General features: G+C 48.0%; 1 protein-coding gene across 7 annotated transcripts in view; it reads right to left on the reverse strand.

The window, feature by feature from the left end:
• Positions 1 to 22,793, reverse strand: part of UNC13B (unc-13 homolog B) — a 3,555,093-nt gene that overhangs the window by 2,554,515 nt on the left and 977,785 nt on the right. For all 7 annotated transcript variants that reach the window (XM_078674667.1, XM_078674666.1, XM_078674664.1 and 4 more), the window contains one exon: positions 19,677 to 19,794. In XM_078674667.1, coding sequence (XP_078530793.1) covers positions 19,677 to 19,794 — 118 coding nt within the window. The remainder of the gene's footprint in view (positions 1 to 19,676; positions 19,795 to 22,793) is intronic.

Below are 22,793 nucleotides of genomic sequence, written 5' to 3' on the forward strand. Positions count from 1 at the left end.
TCCTCGCGCCCAGACCTTGTTTGTTCCACCAATCAGCTATTTCCCACATTCTTTTCTCCACTCACAATGTCCATACCATACCATACCCTTTACCCAACTGGTGCTTTTCTTAACAATTTAACTTGATGTTCTCTGTACACAAATCGTCCCAAATGCAGTTACTTCTATGTTCTGCTGTAAAGCGCTCTAATGCTGCTCGGTGAATCGGCATTTACGAAAAGAAAAACAATGTCAATAAAAAAATCTATCTCCTTCACACAGTGCAGCAGAGCCCTAGGGCCACTGCCTCAATTTTCCTTCTGAAACTCATGACCGTATCCAAACATCTAATTTTACGATTGGAAGGAAGAGCTGGTGACAGCGGACTAAAGGCTGATCCATCAGTGTGTCCCAAGTGTGAATATCACAAGCTTTCTGGAAACTAGGAGTTCACGAACATGTGCGACTTTGAGACGTGTAAATGGACATGGCTTTTAAGGGTATAACCCTGACTGCAAACCTGACTGGTGCAAAGAATGCTGCGAGGGACAAAAACATGCAGCGAGCACTGCAAATAGTAAATGGAGCTGGCAGTGTCTAAAAGGATAAGTGACTTACCTGTACCTAGTTCTCTTCCAGGGGTATCCTCATCAGTCATAAGCACTGAATATTCCCGCCCATGTGCAGGGACCCCGGAAATATTAAAACATTATATATGGAAACCATATATGTACAGCTCTACATATATATACATACATATATCATTTTTTCCAATACTAATGCAGCCCCCAAATGGAGCCTAAACAATGTAATTGCATACATAAAGACTGTCTTTGCCAATACATAAAAACACAAGAGGGCAAGTAGCACTTGAACTCTGTTTTTTAATGAGTAAAACACTCATAAATAGCAAAGAAAAAGACTTACAAATACTTAGACATTGTTAGCCTACAGGCTGCATTGCAAACGATAGCATGGAAAATGAAAGCATTTTCAACCACAAAAAAACGGCCACTCTGGGAAGACATGGCTTGGCAGTTCGGGCTGGACTGTTCCCATGAGGCACAGGGTCAGACTGATTTGCATATAGCCATGTCTGAACTGGGGTGGCTGAGTGAACTAAAGAATGGTGATGGATTAAACCCAGATCAGTTGACTGGGGGTGAGTTTTTGATTTGTTCAAACGCTCCGTCCATCATCCCCTTTTGTATCGCTTTGTTCGCCCTAAGTGTGGCAGGGTATGCTCAGACGTGAGTCCCTTGTTCACTTGGCCACTGGATTCAAGATAGCCTGGCTGATGAGCAGGCGCGGTGCGTCCATTGGGGCGTACGGGCGTAGCCCCACTAAGCCCCATGGACCCACCGCTTCGTCACGAAAATACAAATACAACAAATACTGAAATAATCTTGCTCGCTACCTGCCGCCCGGGAATCCGGGAGACACCAGACTTTTCCGTGCGGGGGGGCGGATGGGCCTGCTGCATCTGCGCAAGTTGATTTATGGGCAGAATCATGTTCGCGCATGCGCAGATTGGTTCCCTGTGCATTTCCCCTTAGAGAGAGGACCTGGGGGCGGGCCGCAGCCCCCGGGGTTACACAGGGGGACTGGGCGAGGAGTCATGGTGCTGCCCCCCCCCAGCCAATCCTGACGGTTAGCGCGGCCGACTTTGGTGCTGGGAAACCAGGTTCGAGCCTCTTATTGTAAATAATCGTGAAATGGGAAGAGAATGTATAGATTTGTGTCAGAAGAATTGGCACATATTTAAACTCGAAGTCCTATTGTTTCATCGTGAAAAGTAGCATTCAATGGGATTAAAAATGTGGTCGGCAGTGAACTGCTTCAGAGAGCAAAGCAAGAAAAGAAGTTCAGGTGGAAATCAGACGTATGAATTGAGGCCGGTTATCACTGTCACGCTGTAGTCGGAAGGATGTTCACACTCTTGTCAAAGCCATTTTATTCATTCACCTTGTTACTCTTATTGGACTTTATAAGCAGGAGTCTGCCCGATTTACCAAGACAAATAGGGCTCAGTTTGAGAAAGATTTACGCTTCAATAAATCACGGAACTTAAAATAAAACAGAAAAAGAATGTGGGTTTCTGAGGAAATAGTAGCATTTACGTCACCCATCTGTATGCGTGTAACTACACGCATACAGATGGGTGGATGCATGAATGAATGATGGATGCAGGATGGATGAATGGATGGGTGAATGGATGCAGGAAAGGACGCAGGATGGATGGGTGGATGGATGGATGGGTGGGTGGATGGATGGATGATGGATGCAGGATGGGTGGATGGGTGGATGAATGAATGGTGGATGATGGATGGGTGGATGCATGAATGATGGATGCAGGATGGATGGGTGGATGTATGCATGAATGGATGCAGGATGGATGGATGAATGGATGGGTGAATGGATGAATGGATGGGTGAATGGATGAATGGATGGGTGAATGGATGAATGGATGCAGGATGGATGGTGGATGGGTGGATGAATGAATGATGGATGCAGGATGGATGCATGAATGAATGATGGATGGATGGATGGATGAATGGATGGGTGAATGGATGAATGGATGCAGGAATGGATGCAGGATGGATGGATGGATGGGTGGATGCATGACTGAATGATGGATGTAGGATGGATGCAGGATGGGTGGGTGGATGCATGAATGAATGATGGATGCAGAATTGATGGATGGGTGGATGAATGAATGAATGATGTATGGATGCAGGATGGGTGGGTGGATGGGTGGATGCATGAATGATGTATGGATGGATGCAAGGTGGTTCGGGCTCGCTCGCTGTGCTCGCTGCGGTGCAATATGCAAATTAGTTTACGCCACACCACTTTCAAATGTCACCAGCCGCCCCTGCTGATGAGGATTATGAATCCGAAACCGGTCCCAGGATGCTTGTTTCCGGTCCAGGGAAGACATGGCTTGGCAGTTCGGGCTGGACTGTTCCCATGAGGCACAGGGTCAGACTGATTTGCATATAGCCATGTCTGAACTGGGGTGGCTGAGTGAACTAAAGAATGGTGATGGATTAAACCCAGATCAGTTGACTGGGGGTGAGTTTTTGATTTGTTCAAACGCTCCGTCCATCATCCCCTTTTGTATCGCTTTGTTAGCCCTAAGTGTGGCAGGGTATGCTCAGACGTGAGTCCCTTGTTCACTTGGCCACTGGATTCAAGATAGCCTGGCTGATGAGGATTATAAATCCGAAACCGGTCCCAGGATGCTTGTTTCCGGTCCAGGGAAGACATGGCTTGGCAGTTCGGGCTGGACTGTTCCCATGAGGCACAGGGTCAGACTGATTTGCATATAGCCATGTCTGAACTGGGGTGGCTGAGTGAACTAAAGAATAGTGATGGATTAAACCCAGATCAGTTGACTGGGGGTGAGTTTTTGATTTGTTCAAACGCTCCGTCCATCATCCCCTTTTGTATCGCATTGCAAACAATAGCATGGAAAATGAAAGCATTTTCGACCACAAAAAACTGGCACCGTGCCTTTAATGCAGCCATGACCCCCAGCTTCCCATCATAGCTCAGGGGTGACAGGTCAGTTGTTCTTTGCATAACCCGGAGGGTCAGGGCCCAAAGATATCCTTTACCTTTCAGAAATACTCCAATTTGTCTGCGGAGGTGGGTGGGTTGCTTATGACTTTGATGAGGATACCCCTGGAAGAGAACTAGGATTACAGGTAAGTAAGAAACAAGTTACTTACCTGTAACTTTAGTTCTCCAGTATTGGTAACTTTCATAGATTCCCATTGCTTGTATCATTCCCCGTCGTCGGACTGGGAGCCTCGGTAATAATAAATATATATATATATATATATATATATATATAAATATATACTTAGGTAAATACACCCTCATAGGTGTAAAAAATAAAAAATTAGGCCTAGGCCTCATTATATTTTGTAGCCTATAGGTGTCCTTATGTAAAAAGACCCAAACTCACATTAGCAACCAATCAGATTAGCCTCACCCTGTGGAACCTTCCTGAGAAAGCTCAGAGCCTCAGATTTTCGTAGCCGTTGCTTTGCCACATAATCACCTAGCCCAGAAGAGAGCTTTCCCAGGGGAGGCGGGTGGGCGCATGGGAATCTATGAAAGTTACCAATACTGGAGAACTAAAGTTACAGGTAAGTAACTTGTTTCTTACTGCAGTATTGGAACTTTCATAGATTCCCATTGCTTGTATCAGAGTAGATAGCAGTTAGCATACCTCAAACATTTCGTGCATAGTTATAGAACCATTATAAACCAATGATATTATACATCATAACAACAATAAATCAGTAACCATAGCATAATAAACGAAATGTTTGAAAAAACAGGAGGAGGGAAGAGAGGAAAGCTCACCTCTTACTGGAAGAGATTTCTCAGGACTGCTTGTCCAACAGCCGAATCCCCCTTTGCAGCCGCCTCCAGGCAGTAGTGCCTCGTGAATGAGTGAGTACTGCTCCAGGTGGCCGCTCTGCAAATATCCTTTATCGATACTCCAGCAAACAGCGCTGTTGACGATGAGATCGATCTTGTGGAGTGCGCCTTCACCTGTCCTTCCAACGGCTTGCCTGCCGCCTGGTGGCAGAAACGGATCGCACTCGATATCCATCTGGAAATTCCCTGCTTTGACAAAGGAAATCCTTTTCTTGGGGCCCCGAAAGCCACAAACAGCTGGGGCGTCTTCCGAAATCCAGCTGTGCGTTGCAGATAAAATTTCAGACATCTCTGAACGTCCAGAGAATGAAGTGTCCTCTCAGCCTGAGTGGAAGGCCGAGGAAAAAAAGAATTCAGAACCACCGGTTCATTAAGATGAATGTCTGTCGGTACCTTCGGAATGAACTTGGGGTTCATTCGTAGGATCAATGTATCATTCTTGAACTGCAAGAAAGGTTCTTTGATAGTTAAAGCCTGAAGTTCTCCTACTCTCCTTGCAGATGTGAGTGCCAGAAGAAGCGCCACTTTCCATGATAGGAACTTCAGGTCCGCCCTATGTATTGGCTCAAATGGCGATCTCATCAGTTGAGCCAGGACCACATTCAAGTGCCAAACCGGAGGTGGGGGCCTAACTGGCGGAAAAACTCTAAACAGTCCTTTCAGGAATTGCTTTATTATCCTTGCTGATAGTAGAGAAGGGCCCGATCTTGTTCTTCTGTACCTGGAAATAGCTGCCAAGTGGACCTTGATGGAAGCATGAGCCAGACCTGCCTGTGCCAAAGATAGAATGTATGGCAAGAGTTGATGCGGAGCTGATGAGAATGGATGCACTCCTTCTCTCTGGCACCATAAATAGAACTTTTTCCATTTTGCTCTATATGTCTTATTAGTGCTAGGAGCTCGTGCCTGTGACAAAATGTTCCTGCATTCTTCTGAAATGTCTAAATCCTTAAACTCTCTGTGTTCAGGAGCCAAGCTGTCAACTGAAGCGAGCTCGGGTTCGGGTGGAGAACCTGGCCGTTGTACATTGATAGAAGGGTCTGGTTGGGGTGCAGATGAATGGGCCGCTTTTCCGATAGAAGAAGCAACTCCGTGTACCAGAACTGGCGAGCCCAGGCAGGCGCTATTAGTATCATCCTGCACTTGTCCAGCTTGAGCTTCTTGAGGACTCGAGGAATCAGGGGAAATGGCGGAAAGGCGTAAACAAATGCGCCGGACCAAGACATCAAAAGGGCATTCCCCAGTGACCATCGATGGTGTTCCCTGCTCGCATAACACCGGCATTTCTTGTTCCTCGGTGTTGCAAACAGGTCGATCGCTGGGGTTCCCCAACGGGAGAAGATGTCCTTGACCACTGTGTTGTCCAGTTCCCACTCGTGTGAGACTGCCCTCAAGCGGCTTAGCGTATCTGCCTTCGTGTTGCATACTCCTGGAAGGTGTTCCACCACGAGCGTGATGTTCTGTGAGATCACCCACTCCCACAGCAGCTGGGCTTCCTGAGAAAGCAGTTGCGATCTTGTGCCGCCCTGCTTGTTGACGTAATGCATTGCGGTGGTGTTGTCCGTACGCACCAGGATGGCCGAATTTGAAATCCTTGGAAGGAACGCCAACATTGCCAACCGAATAGCCCTTAGCTCCAGAACGTTGATATGCAAGCGACGTTCTACTGGTGTCCAGTGGCCACTGACCTGGAGATCTTGCATGACCGCTCCCCAACCCTGAAGGGAGGCGTCTGTGGTAATGACGCGAGGAGCCGGTGCCGCTCTGAAACTGAGACCCACTGCGAGGTGAGATTTCTTCATCCACCATGAAACCGTCCGTTTCATCTGCTGGGTGACCGTTACTTTGTCGTCGAACGACCCTTCCACTTGTCTCCACTGAAGGTCCAGTTCCTCCTGCAAGGGGCGCATTCGCAGCCTGCAGTGCGGAATCAATTGAATACAGGATGAAATCGACCCTAGAAGAGATTTGTACATCCTGACTGTCATCCAAGTTTTCCTCTGCAGCCGAGCGGCTGAAGACATGAGTTTCATCTGTCTCTCTTCCGATGGGAAGGCTTTGCACACCTGAGTATCGAGTATCGCTCCCAAGAACTTCACCATACCTGACGGTTGAAGAACCGATTTCTCTCTGTTGAGTTGCAAACCCAGATGAATGAAGAGGCTCAAGCATGTGTCCACTGCTTCTGTTGCCTCTTGGAAGCTTGGTGCCTTCAGCAGCCAGTCGTCTAAGTACGGGAATACTTCCAGCGACTGTCTTCTCAGAAAAGCTGCTACCGGGGCCAGCACCTTTGTGAATATCCGAGGAGCGGATTTTAATCCAAATGGGAGCACCATGAACTGGAAGTGACTCTTGCCCATTGTGAAGCGAAGAAAACGTCTGTGAGCCGGATGGATCGGGATATGAAAATAGGCATCTTCCAGGTCTAGTGTAGCCATGAAGTCGCCTGGATTCAAGAGGCGCAATATGTCCTGGAGTGAAATCATCCGAAACGACAGCTTTACGAGATAGGTATTGAGCTCCCTTAAGTCCAGGATCGGACGCCACTTTAGTTTCGTTTTGCGGATCAGAAAAAATCTTGAATAGAAACCTTCTCCTCTTTGTGATAGGGGAACACGTTGGATCGCCCCCTTCTGAAGCGTTTGTTGAACTTCCAATTGCAGAAGGTTTAGATGTTTTGAAGTAGTGGCGTGGGGAGCTCTTGTAGGTGGAAACTCCTGGAATTCTAGCGTATGCCCATGTCGGATGATGTTCAATACCCACTGATCCGATGTTATTTCTTCCCAGCTGCTCAGATGTTGAGATATCCTGCCGCCCACTGGAGATCCCAGAGGCGGAGGAACAGTTGGCAGAGTCAGGAGGCCGCTATTGACGCTTGCCAGCGTCTTTGCCCCGACGCCCTTGACGTCCACGAGCGTTCTGACGAGAGAACGATTGAGACTGTGACTGTCGCTGATAATATTGATTGCCGTACTGCGGTCTGTACGACTGCGACTGCTGCGAGTATCGCTGTTGCTGATAACCACCTCTTGGCGAAGTGAAGCCTCTTCCTCTCGCTCCACGGAATGGTGTCTTTCTATATTGTAGGTTCCCCAGAGCCCTTGCTGTCTCTGTGTCCTTCTTTATTCCCTGTAGGGTGTCATCGACATGTTTCCTGTAGGAAGGTTGATCCCTGACTATGGTTGCCCCCAACTTTTTGCCTGGTGTTTTGCTGGTTTTCTGACTTAGTTGACCTGGGACCCTGCTATTCAGGACCTCAGGCCCACTGCTCTCTCTGTAAAATGGATTCCATGTACCTTAGGTACATATCTGAATTGGATACTGAGCCACCTTATCAGTCCCTGTACAGTGTACCTTAGGTACCCAGGGCATAGGTGTACCCAGGGCCTACCAGGGGCTGCAGCATGTATTATGCCACCCCTGGCTGGCCATCCAAATCTGACACAACTGGCTGCTTGACAGCTGGGGCAATGTGGTGTAATCACCCTTTGCTTTAGATATAGTATACCTATATCTAACCCTAAAAATGGACACACAGATCTCCTATCAGTCACTCCTATGGCAGGCCTTAACAATCCTGAAGGCAGAGTGCTTGGAATCGTGTGAGATGGTGCTCTGGCATGAGCTGAGCCTGTCTGCGGCTTTCGGGATCCATCCCTTAGCCGTTTCCATGATATCGCATACCATATACTCTTAAGTGCATTATAATCCTCGCGGTTATGTGCCAACTCTGGTATCGCTTTATCAAAACATGTCGAGTAAGGTGTCATACGAATTGGAATACTAACCCCTCGCCAATTCTGGCGACGGGGTTAGCATTCCACCCTTCTAGAGGGACACGACATGCATGTAACCTATAACCCCGGTTAAAGTCAGACAGAGCCTTAGCATCCACAAAATGGATGCTGCCACCGAGACACAAGTCTGCCCTCCTGCTGCTGGGAGTCCTCCCAGAGCAGGAGATAAGGACAAAGGGTTTCCTGCCAGGGGCGGTGCCAGCACCGTCCCAGACAGGGTTTTGTGTATTGTAGGTAGGCAGGGCTTTAGAGGAAGGTGACTGCACGTGGCACCCCGGTGCTCACTGTGCATAGGCTGGCTGGAACCAGTTCCAGGGTCACTCCAGACCCTGTGCTGGGGAAAAGCCCGCCAAGGAAGTGGGTGTAACCACCCCCCTCCTAGTCCCACCCCTAGGGCAGGACTTAGTCGCGTGCCAGCCCCTTTTTACAGGATAAAGGTAGGAACTGGCCCCCTTCCAAATCAGATCATCTTTGAATCCTGAAACTACTTTCTGCGAAAGGAACTCAAGACTTCTTCCTAAGATTTCTCCCTTGTGACTAAGGAGTAGTCACCCTGCATCCGCAGGCACCATCTAAGAACACTGCGGTCTGCTGCAAGTCCTTCCTCCGGAATCCGACTGCCCAGCTCGACGAGAACCGGCTTCCCTGGCACCTCTGACCTCTACCCACCTCTACAGCCCAGCTGAGAACCGTGGGTGCGACGAGACCTCAAGGGACCGGCCATCTGCAAGACTGCACGACTTCTTTCCAGCAAGCCCGCCGAGTGAATTCCTGGTGAGTGCTTTGGGGTCCGAGAAGCCCCCACCCTGAGCAGCTCCAGCACCGAAGAGCAGCCCCCCAGCATCTCCACGATCTGCGTGGGGCCCTTCTGCTTTTTACTGCTCACCGCGTTGTTTGGCTACTAGCCCGCTGGCTTGTGGCCTTCCTGACGACGCCCGACGACATTTCTGTTGCTGGTCTGGTTGCTCCAGACTGGCCCTTGCTTCCCTCCATCGGAGAAGTAACCTGGACCCTCCTGGTCCACTCAAGACGCCATTTTAGGTCCACCGCGTGGGCCTTGCATTTGCCAAGACTTGTTGCCCAATCCTGGGTCCAGCGACGTCGACAGCAAGAACCTTCGTGGGACAGCTCGCACCTCCATCCTGGTCGCCGACAACGCCTCCTGGTCCGAGAGACTGCAGAGCCCAGCAGCGCCCACTCACCTGACTGCGGTGACTTCGCCCGGTGCCATCCTGGTGCCCATTTAATCACTGGCTAGTGATTCAAGAACTTGGTCCCCTCTGCTTTCAGGTTTTCTTCTTCCTTGGTCCAGGCTTGGATCCATCGAACTTTTCTTCACTGGTCGCCTGCCAGCAACTTCTTCCTTCCAGGCGCCTGGTCCGGCAACGAGATCCCCGACGTCTTTTCAGACCTATGCAGCTGCAGCCCCTGGGCTAGGTAACTTCGGCACTCCGGTGTCCCAGCATAGCCTCACTATCCAAGGGTCAGGATCCACTGTCGTTTTCTCCCTACCAGGTCGGGTTCGCCCGTGAACACTAACTTTGTGAATTCTAGCTTCCATAGACTTTGTCCCGCATCCCGCGTGAGAGTGCACACTCTGCACCCGAGTCCCCTGGGCCTCCTAGTAGTAATCTAACGATTCCCTAGTCCAGTCCTAGCGATTCCAAAGCCTATTAGAACTGTTACTTACCTGCTAGTAATTCGCATTCCACTTCTAAAGTATATGGTTTTTCGTGCCCCTCGGGCATTTGTGTATAACGTGCTAACTTAAGTATTTTCGTAAGAGTTTTGTTGTGTGCCTAGCACCCTGTCCTCATAAAGAGTACAGGGTTGTTGTGATTCTAATAAATACACTGTTTATTTTCATAACACTTGTGTGGTGTCCTTTCACTGGGTGTTCAAGGGGTAATGTGATGGTAAAACAGCTGGCTTAACACGCCCTCTAGAGTCTTAGCCTTAGACTGCTCGTATCCATGCTACTAGGATAGCTGGTCTATAAGGTTGACTTACAACCAATCATCAATAAGGGTTGTTTGGACTGATATATAGTGATCACTAGAATAGTGAGCACTGCACATCAGGCCAACTTCTCACATTTCCCAAATAACATGTCCCCATCAAAGGGCAAGTCCAGAATCTTATTTTGGACCTCTGGTCGAAAGTAAGACGCTCGTAGCCACCCCTGCCGTCGAAGAACAGCCGCGCTGCCCAGAGCACGGAAAGAAATGGTGGCGATGTCCATCGCACAATCAATCATTTCCGAAGAAGACCGTTGTCCTTCTTCCAGAAGTTTCTGTGCTTCGGCTCTAGGGTCATCCGCCAGCAGTTCCACATAGTGTGCCACATCACTCCACATCTGGCGGTCGTATCTTGCTAGAATCGGCAAGGCATTGGCCGCCCTGACCAGCAAGCTAGCCATAGACGAAAATCGCTTTCCAGCGTTGTCTAACCTTCTACCCTCCTTGTCCGGTGGAGTTGTGAGGGTGGCCGAAGGATTCCGTGATTTCTTCTGCGCCGCCTGCGATATGACCGAGTCTGGTCTAGGTTGTCCAATCAAGCAGGCGGGACTGTCATCCGGAGCTTTATACTTTTTCTCCAAGCGTGGAAGTGTTGGAATGACTGTCGCTGGAGACTGCATCACCTTCTTTCCTTCATCCCAAATGTGCTCTACAATGGGAATCGAACGCACTGTCTTACGGTATGCCTCTTTAAAATCATACAAAAAACAATCAGTAGATGTTGCCGGCATGGTTAGCTTAAAGCGTGCCGTGGCTCTTTCCATCAAGCTGAAGAAACCTCCCACATCCACTGGAGGTGAATCTACCGGGTCCGGCACCGGAGAAGCCGGATCCTGTGCTATATACTGGTTCCATTCGTTATCAGGATTCTGATCCTGGTTGTGTTCATCCTCATCCGAGGTATCATCTTGGACTTGTGTCTGCCGAGGATATTCCCTCTCTTCTACTCCCTGTGAAGGAGCTACAGACTGAACTGCCATCACCTGTGGCTGAACATGCGCCTGACCTTCCACTGGTCGCGACCCTTGCCTGCTTCTATACTCCTCCAGCATTGCTCTCAAGTCCGTCAAAAGACTCATGGGCATTGTAACCGTGCCCTGTTGTGCCTGAGTTTCCTGGTATGCGACCTGTTTTTGTTGTCGCGGCTCCTGCCCATAATAGTACTCATCATCTTGGTCAGAATCGTGGTATTTCAGATGCAACTGAGATGGACTATATGCATCCCCATACATCTCATTCTCCGAGTACTCATCCTCGTCCAACAATAGGGCTGGGGTTAATGATGACACCTTTCTAGGTGAAGTCATATCCGGAGTTATTCTCCTCTTCCTGGCGCCCTCTCTATCACCTGCCGTCGACGGCATCTCCATAGTCTGAACCGTCGTCGACGGGACTGTCGACGAGATAAACTTCACCGTCGACGGGATCGCCATCGTCGACGGGCTCGCCATCGTCGACGGGTTAGTCATCGTCGACGGAACTGCCATCGTCGACGGGCTCACCCTCGTCGACGAGATTGCCACCGTCGACGGGATAGTCGTCGTCGACGGAATTGTCTTCGTCGACGAGGTGGTAACCGTCGACGTAGTCATCGTCGTCGACGCTGTCGTCGACGGCATCGTCGTCGAGGTCCTCGTCGACGCCGTCGTCGTCGTCATCATCCTCGTCATCGATGGATGGCTCGTCGACGTATGAGGAGACAAAGTCACCACAGAGGCTTTAGAGCCTTTTTTGACCACTGTTGAAGCCTCTACAGTTGGTTTTTTGAAGGACTTAGAAACTTTCTCCTGATGTGAAGGCCCAGCCGAGCCCTCATCCAGTTTTGCCTTCTGCACCTGAGGTGCTTGCCTTTCCCTCTCCTTTACACTCTTGTGAGGAGATTCGCTAGGCCCGGGCTTGCCAGACCTATCAGAGGTCCCACGCATAGCCTTTGAGGGGGGTTCAGATGAAACTTCCACAGATGGTACACCCCTCTTCAAAGATGTCTTGGAAGATGATGATCTGGCATCTTCATCGTCACTAGAAACCACTTCCTCCTCCTTTTCCAACTTTCTAAGCCAAAGAAGTAACCTTCCTTCACGATCACGAAGGGTCTTAACAGACATCATTCTGCATATCTTACAACCCTCTGGCTTGTGGTCAGGGTATAAACAGTATATACAATCCTTGTGTTTATCCTCAGTATAAAGTCGTTTTTTGCCACAAGTGGCACAAGGCCTGAAAAGGCTCTTCTTTTCCTTATCAGCCATAGTAAAAATTCAAAGAAATCCTGTCAAAAACAGCTTAAATAGTACCTCAAAGTAGAAGTTAGAGCAGAGCTCTAAGGAGACTCCCTGTCATCAACGATGCGGTAGAAAATCTGAGGCTCTGAGCTTTCTCAGGAAGGTTCCACAGGGTGAGGCTAATCTGATTGGTTGCTAATGTGAGTTTGGGTCTTTTTACATAAGGACACCTATAGGCTACAAAATATAATGAGGCCTAGGCCTAATTTTTTATTTTTTACACCTACGAGGGTGTATTTACCTAAGTATATATTTATATATATATATATTTATTATTACCGAGGCTCCCAGTCCGACGACGGGGAATGATACAAGCAATGGGAATCTATGAAAGTTCCAATACTGGAGTAACTTATCCTTCCCTTCCAGGGGATCCACATCAATAGTCATAAGCACTGAATAGAATAGCAAGCCATCAACCACCTGCAGACAAATGAGAAATAGAAAGATACAACCCACAACAACCGAAAACTCAGCCGGTGAACAGATTTCTCAAGGAGGCTTGTCCTACTTGACTGTCTGCTCTAGTATCTGAGTCAACACAGTAGTTTCTTGTAAATGTGTGTATAGATCTCCAAGTTGCCGCTTTACAGATCTCGGAGAGCAGTACATTATTGAGGAAAGCAGTTGTAGCTGCTTTTCCTCTTGTAGAGTGAGCCTTGGGAGCAGACAAGATTGGTTTCCCTGCTAACTGGTAAGCTAACTTAATGCAAGAAACAATCCATCTGGAGATGGATGTTTTCGTGGCTGGGAAACCCGTTCTGACTGAACCATAATTGATGAAGACATGGTCAGACTTTCTCAAATACTTCGACCTTTCTAGATAAAACTTCAAAACCCTTTAAAGGTCTAATGAATATAGCGCCCTCTCTGCTGGAGAGGAGGGGTTAGGAAAAAAGGTCGGGAGAGAAATAGTTAGCTTGATGTGAAAATCAGACACCACCTTCGGAAGGAAGGATGGATGTGTTCTAAGCACCACCCTATTGAGATGGAAGACCAGATAGGGCTCTTTAGAGCAGAGTGCCTGTATCTGACTCACCCTACGAGCCGAGGTGATAGCCACCAAGAACACGATCTTCCACGTAAGGTGTTGCAAGGTCGCCTTATGGATAGACTCAAAGGGTGGACCCATCAGTTTGGACAGAACCAAATTGAGTTTCCAAGTCGGCGAAGGGGGCCGCATCAGAGGGTAAACCTTTTTAAGGCCCTGAAGAAAATCCTTCACCACTTGCAACTGGAAGAAAGAGGGTTGAGAAGGTGAACGCCTATAAGCCATTATGGCCGCCACGTGCACCTTCATGGAGGAGAATTTCAAGCCTGCTCTGGCTAGGTGAAGTAAATATGGTAAGATTACCTCTTCCTGCCCCCTGGTGGGAATACACTTATTCTGCACACACCATATATAGAAGCGCTTCCAGTTGCACGCATAGGAGTGCCTGGTGTAAGCTCTCCTCGCCTTCTTCAATATGGACATACAGTCTTGGGGTAGACCTAGATGCCCATACTGGAGGACCTCAGGAGCCATGCTGCCAAGTTTAGTGATGGAAGTTTAGGATGATGAATCCTCCCGTTCATCTTGGACAGCAGGTCCGTTCTGCACGGCAGCCTCTTGTGTGGTTCAGTGACATGTGAAGAAGGTCCGCGTCCCACCACTGCCTCAGCCATTCCGGAGCAATCAGTATCATTGTGGTGTCCGAGCTTGACAGTTTGGCTATCACTTTTAGGATGAGAGGCAGGGGTGGAAAAGCGTACACAAATGCCAGACCAGTTGACCAAAAGGGCATTCCCCTTCGATCCTGGTCGGTAGTATCTTGAGGCGAAGGCTTGGCATTTTTTGTTTTACTCGTCTGCGAACAGGTCTATGCTTGGATGGCCCCAAGTTTGGAAGATGTTGTTGAGCACTTCGTCACTGAGAACCCAATCCTGCTGCTCTGCGAAGTGACGACTGAGAGCGTCCACTTGAGAATTCTGCTCCCCGGCAGGTGAACTGCTGTGATGGATAGCTTTCTCGCCAGCAGCCAGTTCCAAAGGGACTGTGCCTCCAATGCAGAGTCCTCGATCGAGTTCCCCCCTGCTTGTTCAGTTAGTACATTGTGGGGGTATTGTCCGTTTGTACTAGAAAGGATGGAACTCTTCTGAATCGAAGGGAGGAACGCCTTGGTAGCCAGATGAACAGCCGGGAGCTCTAGCATGTTGATATGGTACAATTGCACTTTTGAGGACCATAGGCCTTGCGTCTGAAGAGAGCCCATGTGGGCTCCTCATCCTTGGAGATGCATCTGTGATCAGAGTCTGAGATGGAGGCGCTTGATGGAATGGAACTTCTACTTCCAGGTTGGCCCTCTTCATCCACCACGGGATGGATACTTTGGCAGCATGGGATAGGCAGATCTTGTCTTCCCAGCGAGACGACCTCTGATTCCACTTGTCCTCCAGATCCTGCTGAAGAGGACGCATTTTCAATCTGGCATTGGGCACCAGAAAATGCAGGATGCCATCGATCAGAGTACAGATGCTATCTGACGCACTGACATCAAGCTGCTTTTCAGAATTTTTCCGAATGAGGGATAACACTGTCTCTTCCGAAGGAAACACTTTTCCTTGTTCAGTGTCTATCAGCGCTCCCTGATAGAGGATCTTTTGCGTTGACTTTTGGTAGTTCAAGTGCAGGCCTAGGTTTTGACAGAGTTGTAGAAACTGCTGGAAATGGTTCTTCACCCTCTGGGGAGTAGGGCCTTTGATCAACCAGTCGTCTAGATAAGGGTAGACTAATATGCACTGCCATGCACTTTATGAACACCCTGGGAGCTGACTTTAGTCCGAAGGGCAGTACTTTGAATTGATAGTGGGATGTTCAGACTACAAATCACAGATATTGCCGGTGATGTTGACTTATCGGTATATGAAATTAGGCATCCTGCAGATCCATCGAACACATCCAATCCCCTTCACGGAGGTGAGGATATATTTGGTGGAGAGCCAGCATGCAAAACTTTTCTCGCTTGATGGTTTTGTTGAGTGCTCTTAGATCCAAAAAGGGTCTGTATTCCGACTTTTGACCTTTTTTCATCACCAAGAAGTACCTGGAATACATTCCCTGACCTCTCTGCGACCGTGGGACCTTCTCTATGACTGATTTTTGGAGAAGGATGTCCACCTCCCTCTTTAGCAAGTTGATCTGATAACTTGAAGGTGGTGCCAGAGGGATTGAGGCGGGGCGTCATCGGAAATGTAGAGCACCCATTTCAAATCGTAGCCAGTACCCATTGGTCTTTCATGATGTCTAGCCACTCTTGTACATGTTACACTTCCTCCCACTGGAGCAGTGAATGGTACTGGAGGAAGGAGACACTCATTGTTTTGCTGGAGGTTTCGTCGAGGTGGAAGATTGACGGTTCCCTCCTCTTCCCCTCTTATATCGCCGATTTTGGAATTGCGATCTTTACTGACCCTGCTGGTTCTGGTTCTTTTGCCAATGAGGGGTTTGAACCCTCTGTTGGTAAGATCGGCGGTCAGTGTTGCGGTAGCGACGGCGTAACTCTTTCTTTTTCTCCAACCCTACCGCCTTCAGGGTATCCAGCTCAATCTTCATCAACGCCATCTCCTCATTGGTGTGTGGGCCAAACAGCGATGACCCGGAAAAGGGCAGATTGATGACATGGGATTGCGCCTCTGGCTTCAAAGCTGTTAGGCGAAGCCATGACGATCTTCTGGCACAAATTCTGTGTGCGTAAGAGTGTGCTGAGAGCGTAGCTCCATCCGCCGCCACACTAATAACTTGGTTCGCCACCAAGCAGCCCTCTTGTAAGCCTTCTTCGAAGTCTTGGCGGTCTTCCTTAGGTAACTTCTTTGAGAACCGCTGCAGGGAATCCTATAACACTCTATCGTACAGTCCCTATAGAGCTGATGCACTAGAGACCTTTAGCATGGAGGAGGAGATGCCACATACTTTTCTCACTCACAAGTCCTGCGTTTTGCTCTCCTTATCCGGCGGGACTGTAGACGAAGAGACCACTGAATGTGTCTTTCTGGCAGCCGCCACAATTACAGAATCCGGCTTGGCTCGGACTTTAAGAAATCAGGATCTTCTTCTGATGGGCGATATTTCTAGAGAATTCTCGCCGGTGCAGTCTTGAGGGTGGCTGGCATGAGAAAAATGTCCATAACTGGTTTCAGCAGCCCCGGTACCAGAGGCAGTAATGGACGCGAGGACGTCTTCTGATTCAGAGTTTTGAAAATTACTGAAGAGGTACTCTGGTGAACCGGCATGGGTATGTTTAGCTTGGAAGCCCCCCTGGCAAGCACATCTTGAAACGTGCTCACGTCATCCAGCGGAGAGATCCTCGACGGTGGGCTATCCGTAAGGGTGGGCGAATAGTTTCTCTTTGAGGAGTACGTTGAGGAGGTGGAAGCAGTTGGTGACCTGTGTTCTGCTGCGAGATCTTGACCTCCTCCTAGGTGCTGGTGCAGGGGAACGAGTACAAGCTCTTTCTCTTGGAGGTGACAAATCTGCATCTTGGGCTAGGCGAGCTAGAGGAGACCTGGGAGCCGGGCTGGATTCTCTTCTAGACTCTATAGGGCGAGTACGATCATCCCAATGATGCAGTGCTTGCAACCATCAGGGGGAACGATGGACAGAAGTAGGCCTCTGTGCTCTACCAGGGGAACGAGATGGAGACCGTGTAACTTCCTGGCGAGCTTCTGCTGCATGGTGAGAACCAGAGTGTGAAACATGGCTACTCGACGATGAGACAACCACCTCCTGAGTACGAGAGTTGGAGATAGAATGGCGTGAACCTGCTCTCAACGTCGATGACGGAGACAGAGAGGCTTGCTGGGACTGACACCGACTGAGACCTCGGTCTCGACGTCGCATGCGATGCAGATCTTTGCCTTGACGCTGATCTTGAGTGCGTGTGTCCCCGCGTGGAATGTCTGGAAGGAGACCTGTGCCTCTTCGTCGACCCCGATCTTCTATCCTTCGACGGAGTGCTGTGCCTCAACGTCGACTGTTGCAACAACGAAGGACTGTGCCCCAACGTCGATCTTCTCAATGACGAAGACTCCTGTCTCGACGTCGACCGTGCTCTCTTCGACGGGGGACCGTGCCTCGACGTCGAACTTCTATGCTTCAACGGAGGGTTGTGCCTTGACGTCAAGCTCTTTTTCTTTGACGAAGAGCTGTGCCTCGACGTCAACATTGGTACCGGCGGAGACTGGTGCCTCGACCTAGAGTGTCTTGCAGGCATCAACGAAGGGGCCTGCCTCGATGTCGACGATGGAACATCAGACTTTCTCTGCCTCGACGGCGATCTACGCTGAGACCTCGAAGTGGATTTCGGCCTCGACGTCGAAGATGACTTAGGTCTTGGCGTCGATGATCTGTGTCTCGACGTCGATCGTCGCTGAAGAGTCGACAGCGGAGAATCTTCTCTCCACGCCGGACGCTCATCCAATGCCGACAGAGACTTGGCCTTGGGAGTTGAAGAGTGGCGCTCCTGCGCCCTTTCACTCGACGACGATCCCGCCGCTGGAGTCTTCGATGTCAAACCCGACGCCGAAGGAGAATATATCGGGACCTTGCTCCTCGACGTCGAACACGCCCTTTTGTTGGTCTTCACAGGCAACCTACCTCTTTCTGAGAGGCCATAAAGCCTGATTCTCTCCCTGTCTTTTACAGTCCTTTTAGACAGCTTCCTGCAGTGAAGACAGGAGGTAGGGGAGTGAGAATCCGGAAGACAGAGAATACACACATCATGTGTGTCTGTCTTGGCCTTCTTCTTGCCACAGGCAGGGCAAGGGTCGAATAAAGAAGGCATTTCTGACAGAAAAAGAGAACTTCTTTCACAAAAAAATGGGTTAACCTGTACTCAGATGTCCAAAGACGTCGAGTGAAGTCAAGACAACCCAAAAAAAATCAGAGGAGCCGGAAAGAACAACTGACCTAACCGTCACCCCTGAGGCATGGTGGGAAGCTGGGGGTCATGGCTGCCTTAAAGGCAGAGTGGTCGTTTTTTTGTGGTTGAAAATGCTTTCATTTTCCATGCTATCGTTTGCAATGCAGTCTGTAGGCTAACAAGGTCTACGTATTTGCAAATCTTTTACTTTGCTATTTATGAGTGTTTTACTCATTAAAAAACAGAGTTAAAGTGCTACTTGCCCTCTTGTGTTTTTATGTATTGGCAAATACAGTCTTTATGTATGCAATTACATTGTTTAGCCTCCATTTGGGGGCTGCATTAGTATGGAAAAAATGATATATGTATGTATTTATATGTAGAGCTGTACATATATGGTTTCCATATATATTTTTTTATTATTTCCAGGGTCCCCGCACATGGGCGGGAATATTCAGTGCTTAGGACTATTGATGAGGATCCCCTGGAAGAGAATATTAGTTTTCATTTAAATACAATTAATGATTGTTCATATTTTCTCAGTCATGTTTGCACAAAAGTGTCACCCGCAGTGTTACTGTCAATGTCCTGTTACTGCTAAAAGTAGCGGTGTCTGCAGCAAAAGCTCTCTCAGGATAAAATACCTTGCCACTTTATTTGATTGATGGTCACAAATTCAGCAATGTTTTTCTGTAGAAATACCACCCCAGAAGGATGTCTGCAGTCCCCACTGCCTAGAACTATATACTTGGCTGTCTTATAATTACCTTTCCACCATATGCGTTACATGCAGGGAGATGAGCACGTGAAGCTGGAAAGGAAATTAACACCCTTCCGATTCAAACTGAGGGTGAGATTTCTTTTTCTTGTTTGCAAAATGCGTCACATAACCATAGCAATCATGGGCGCCTTAGGAAATTTAGAACATGATAAGAATTCAAAAGAAGATAGTTTCAAAACCGTCCAGTCTATCCATGAAACAAACATCTCGCCAACATCTGTAGTCCCCTGCTAAGTGCAGCTTCCTCACCACACGCTAGTCCTTTTGTAATGAATATCCATTTTTAGGCTTGCATAAAACAGCAAAAATTGCCTGGTAGCTATGGCATTGCAGGGGGTGGGGCTTAAGAACATTTAACAACACAAGCCAACAAAACATCTGCAATGGTCGACAATGGCAGGAACGCATCTGTACGCGTTTGAAAGTAATGGACGCTGGTCAAAGGTACTCAACATATACAGACTAACCTCATCGGATTGACGTATCACCTCCAGGGGGATCCACACCGTTCCCATCATGGTATCCCAGATCAAACCTTTGTTCCACATTTCCACAATCAGTCCCAGGTCCAGCCTGCTGATCTCACTGTGGAGGAAAACCCCAAAAGAGTTTAGCATAGATGGTACCATCAATCATAACAGGCCAGGCGCACACATAGAAAACAATGGGAAGTAACAGAATTGTGTCCCCTGATAAAGTTTTGGATGTTTTCAAGATGGATCATTTATATTCTTATCTACTTACAGAAGGCAGCTTGTGACCTAACCATTTGCCTTCTAAGAGTGATATTAATAGCAAGAAAACAAAACACAAACTTTTAAAAGCTTTTAGGTTGCAATTCATTCATTTATGGTAACAAACATTTAAAAAACATTAATTTTGAGTTGTGTTGGGTAAGTAAAATTAATCATATAAAAAAAATCCTGCTGCCTTTCCTCTATTTGGCACACCTCTGAGATTACCCAGCAAGAGCTAGCGGATATATAGAAGGGGTTACTGAGCTTCGGGTGAGTAGGTAAAGTTTCAAGGGTGGCTAGAATTAACCTATTAATAAGACCACGAGAGGGCCGGCTGGGTTTTTGGAACATTTTTAGTTATATATAGGAATGACTTAGGTTCGTCTGTCTGACACTGGGATGGGATGGAATCTGAGCCCCTGAAATCTTAGCTGGGGGTTGAGATTGATAGATGGCTGTCCCATTCCTGAAGGGACAGATAATGTGGATTTCATTTTGTCATACACCGCTCGTTCTGAGTCTACAATTTTCTACTGTGGTGTTACTGGCATATTGGGATGGCCTGTTGTTAAGTAGGCCACATAAGTCCCCAATGTCCCCTCTTAGTTACACTCTAACGTTCTGTAAACATATAATGCACTCACATTTGAAGAGTAAGCGCATCCCTGGCCCAAGCACTTTACAGGAGATTTAAGAGGGAGGGTTGCTGCGATCTAGAAAGGAGTATGTAGCCAACAATCACCTAACCATAGGCAATGAGTTCAGACTAATGCAGGCTTTTCACAATGCCGGGTCCAGGGTGCAATGGAAGCATGGGGGTAGAGGCTTTACCTAGTAGGAACACTTCACTGCAATGCTTCCACCCTACGGGGATCCTTGAAGCTGTAGGTGGCACCTGACGCCTTCCCAAACAACTGACAAACACAACCATCAGTTCTTACTGGAGGAAGACTTAGAGTTAGACTTTGCTGAGGGAGTGTAGAACATTTTCTGGGGGCGAGAGCTTCCAACATTTTAATTTGTACCTAATATTACGCAAACGTTTATTAACTTCTGAATTATTGCTACCTGACCCCAATGAGGTTGATGGCGAGGTTTAAGGGTTCCGATCTTTGCTGGAGGTGTTGTCAAACTGGGAAATGATTTGGTTGGGATGCTCTCACACGCAGTCAACTCATACTGGACCCTATTGGAAAGTCTTATTAAAGATGGAATTGGGATTGCACTGCCCATTGACCTACTTATCGAGATGTTAGGTTACACGGGTGAACACAGCATCAATTACCTCCCTACAGTTATGAGGATGTTAAGGTCTCACTTATCATCGGCATGCAGAGTGGTAGAAACAGGAGTATCCATCCCCTTTTGCGTTTGGTGGTCACAAATACAGCATTTTTGCAGTGAAAAACAGACAGGCCTTCATTATTGATAAGAGGGTTCATTTTGAGAACAGTGGCGGCAATTTAAAGCTTGTGTAAGGGATAAGAGGGTGACTGGAGAAAATGTCAGGTAGATCTGCAAGGGGTGTGGAGTCCATCAATTTAATCGAGAAGTGGTGTCAATTTGATTACTCTCATTTGAATGCCAGGGCTTGTGTATATTATTAATGCTGCCAACTGCGGTCGTTTAACAAATATTTTATGAGGTATCAAGGTTTTAATATCAGACTGACAGAAATACATTTTGGGAACGTGTCATGTCTGCACTGATCTGCTTGGAGGCCAAGATCAAGTATCTGGAGTATGTAGACAGTCAAGCAAATAAAAGATTTTTCAAGCATGCCATGCAGCCCTTCACCATGGTAACAGAGTTTTCAACAGACTGTGGTTTTTCTTGATGGTTCCTCTCCCTGGATTGTTTAATGCAAGTCTATAAGTGTTAGGTCCGCATTAGCATCTTGGTCGTATAACGGGATGGCATCACCATAGAAAGACACCGCCTGAATTAAACCTCGAACCGTTATACCTCAGTGCACGCAGAGGAGCGAGCCACAGCTGAATCACCCGTGGCTCCATTGCTAGGCAAATAGAGGCAGAAATAGAGGACATCCTTTATGAGTGCCTTTGCACATAAGCCAGGCAGCCGGGATGCATTACCTGGTTTTTAACCAGGCAGAAGAACTCACCCAGACCCAATTACGCCAATGTGGGCCTAATCCAAACAGCCTAAGCACTTTGTGGATGTACTCACAGGGAAGGGAGTAAAAAAAAAAAGCCTTCTGTTGGGTAGTATGTAGTATCTGACCCGCGTGTATGTTTGCCACGTGGGCAGTGTGATATGTCATGTTGGTAGTCGCAAGCACTTTCCCAGCTGTCAGTTGGAACTGCGCGACGTGACTACTCTACAACGGACACTGGATAAATGCCTGCAGGGATGAGTTGTGCTTTCCGACTAATAAATGTCTAAATGTCAATATGCTTTAAGCTTCGTCATTACATTATTATTTGTGGCAACGATTTTAAAACGCATCCTGCAAAGAACTCGCATTATGGCAGACTCTGCCAACTCGTGGACTCCATCGCCATTTGATTGTGAAGAAATCGCGGTGTGTCCAGCAGCGCGTGTGACCCGATCCCAACAGAACTACGACATACGTTATGTCAAGACTCTGGCTTCTGAGGTGGATCAGAAAATTTGCAGGGATATGCTTGGACACCTGCTTGAAACTCCACCTACCAGGGTCATTGGAGTTGACGAACTTGTGGACGTTGTGTTATAAGTTGTAAAAACACAGTGTGAAGCAGGAAGTGCGGACATTGTGGCACCGTCGGCGCAGCAAGTTGTTTGATGCTATATGGTTTGTACCGTGGGATCTTTTAAGTACACTTCAACTCAAATAATGGCGCA

This window comes from Lissotriton helveticus, chromosome 2_1, assembly GCF_964261635.1.
Source record: "Lissotriton helveticus chromosome 2_1, aLisHel1.1, whole genome shotgun sequence".
Classification (NCBI taxonomy): Eukaryota; Metazoa; Chordata; class Amphibia; order Caudata; family Salamandridae; genus Lissotriton; species Lissotriton helveticus.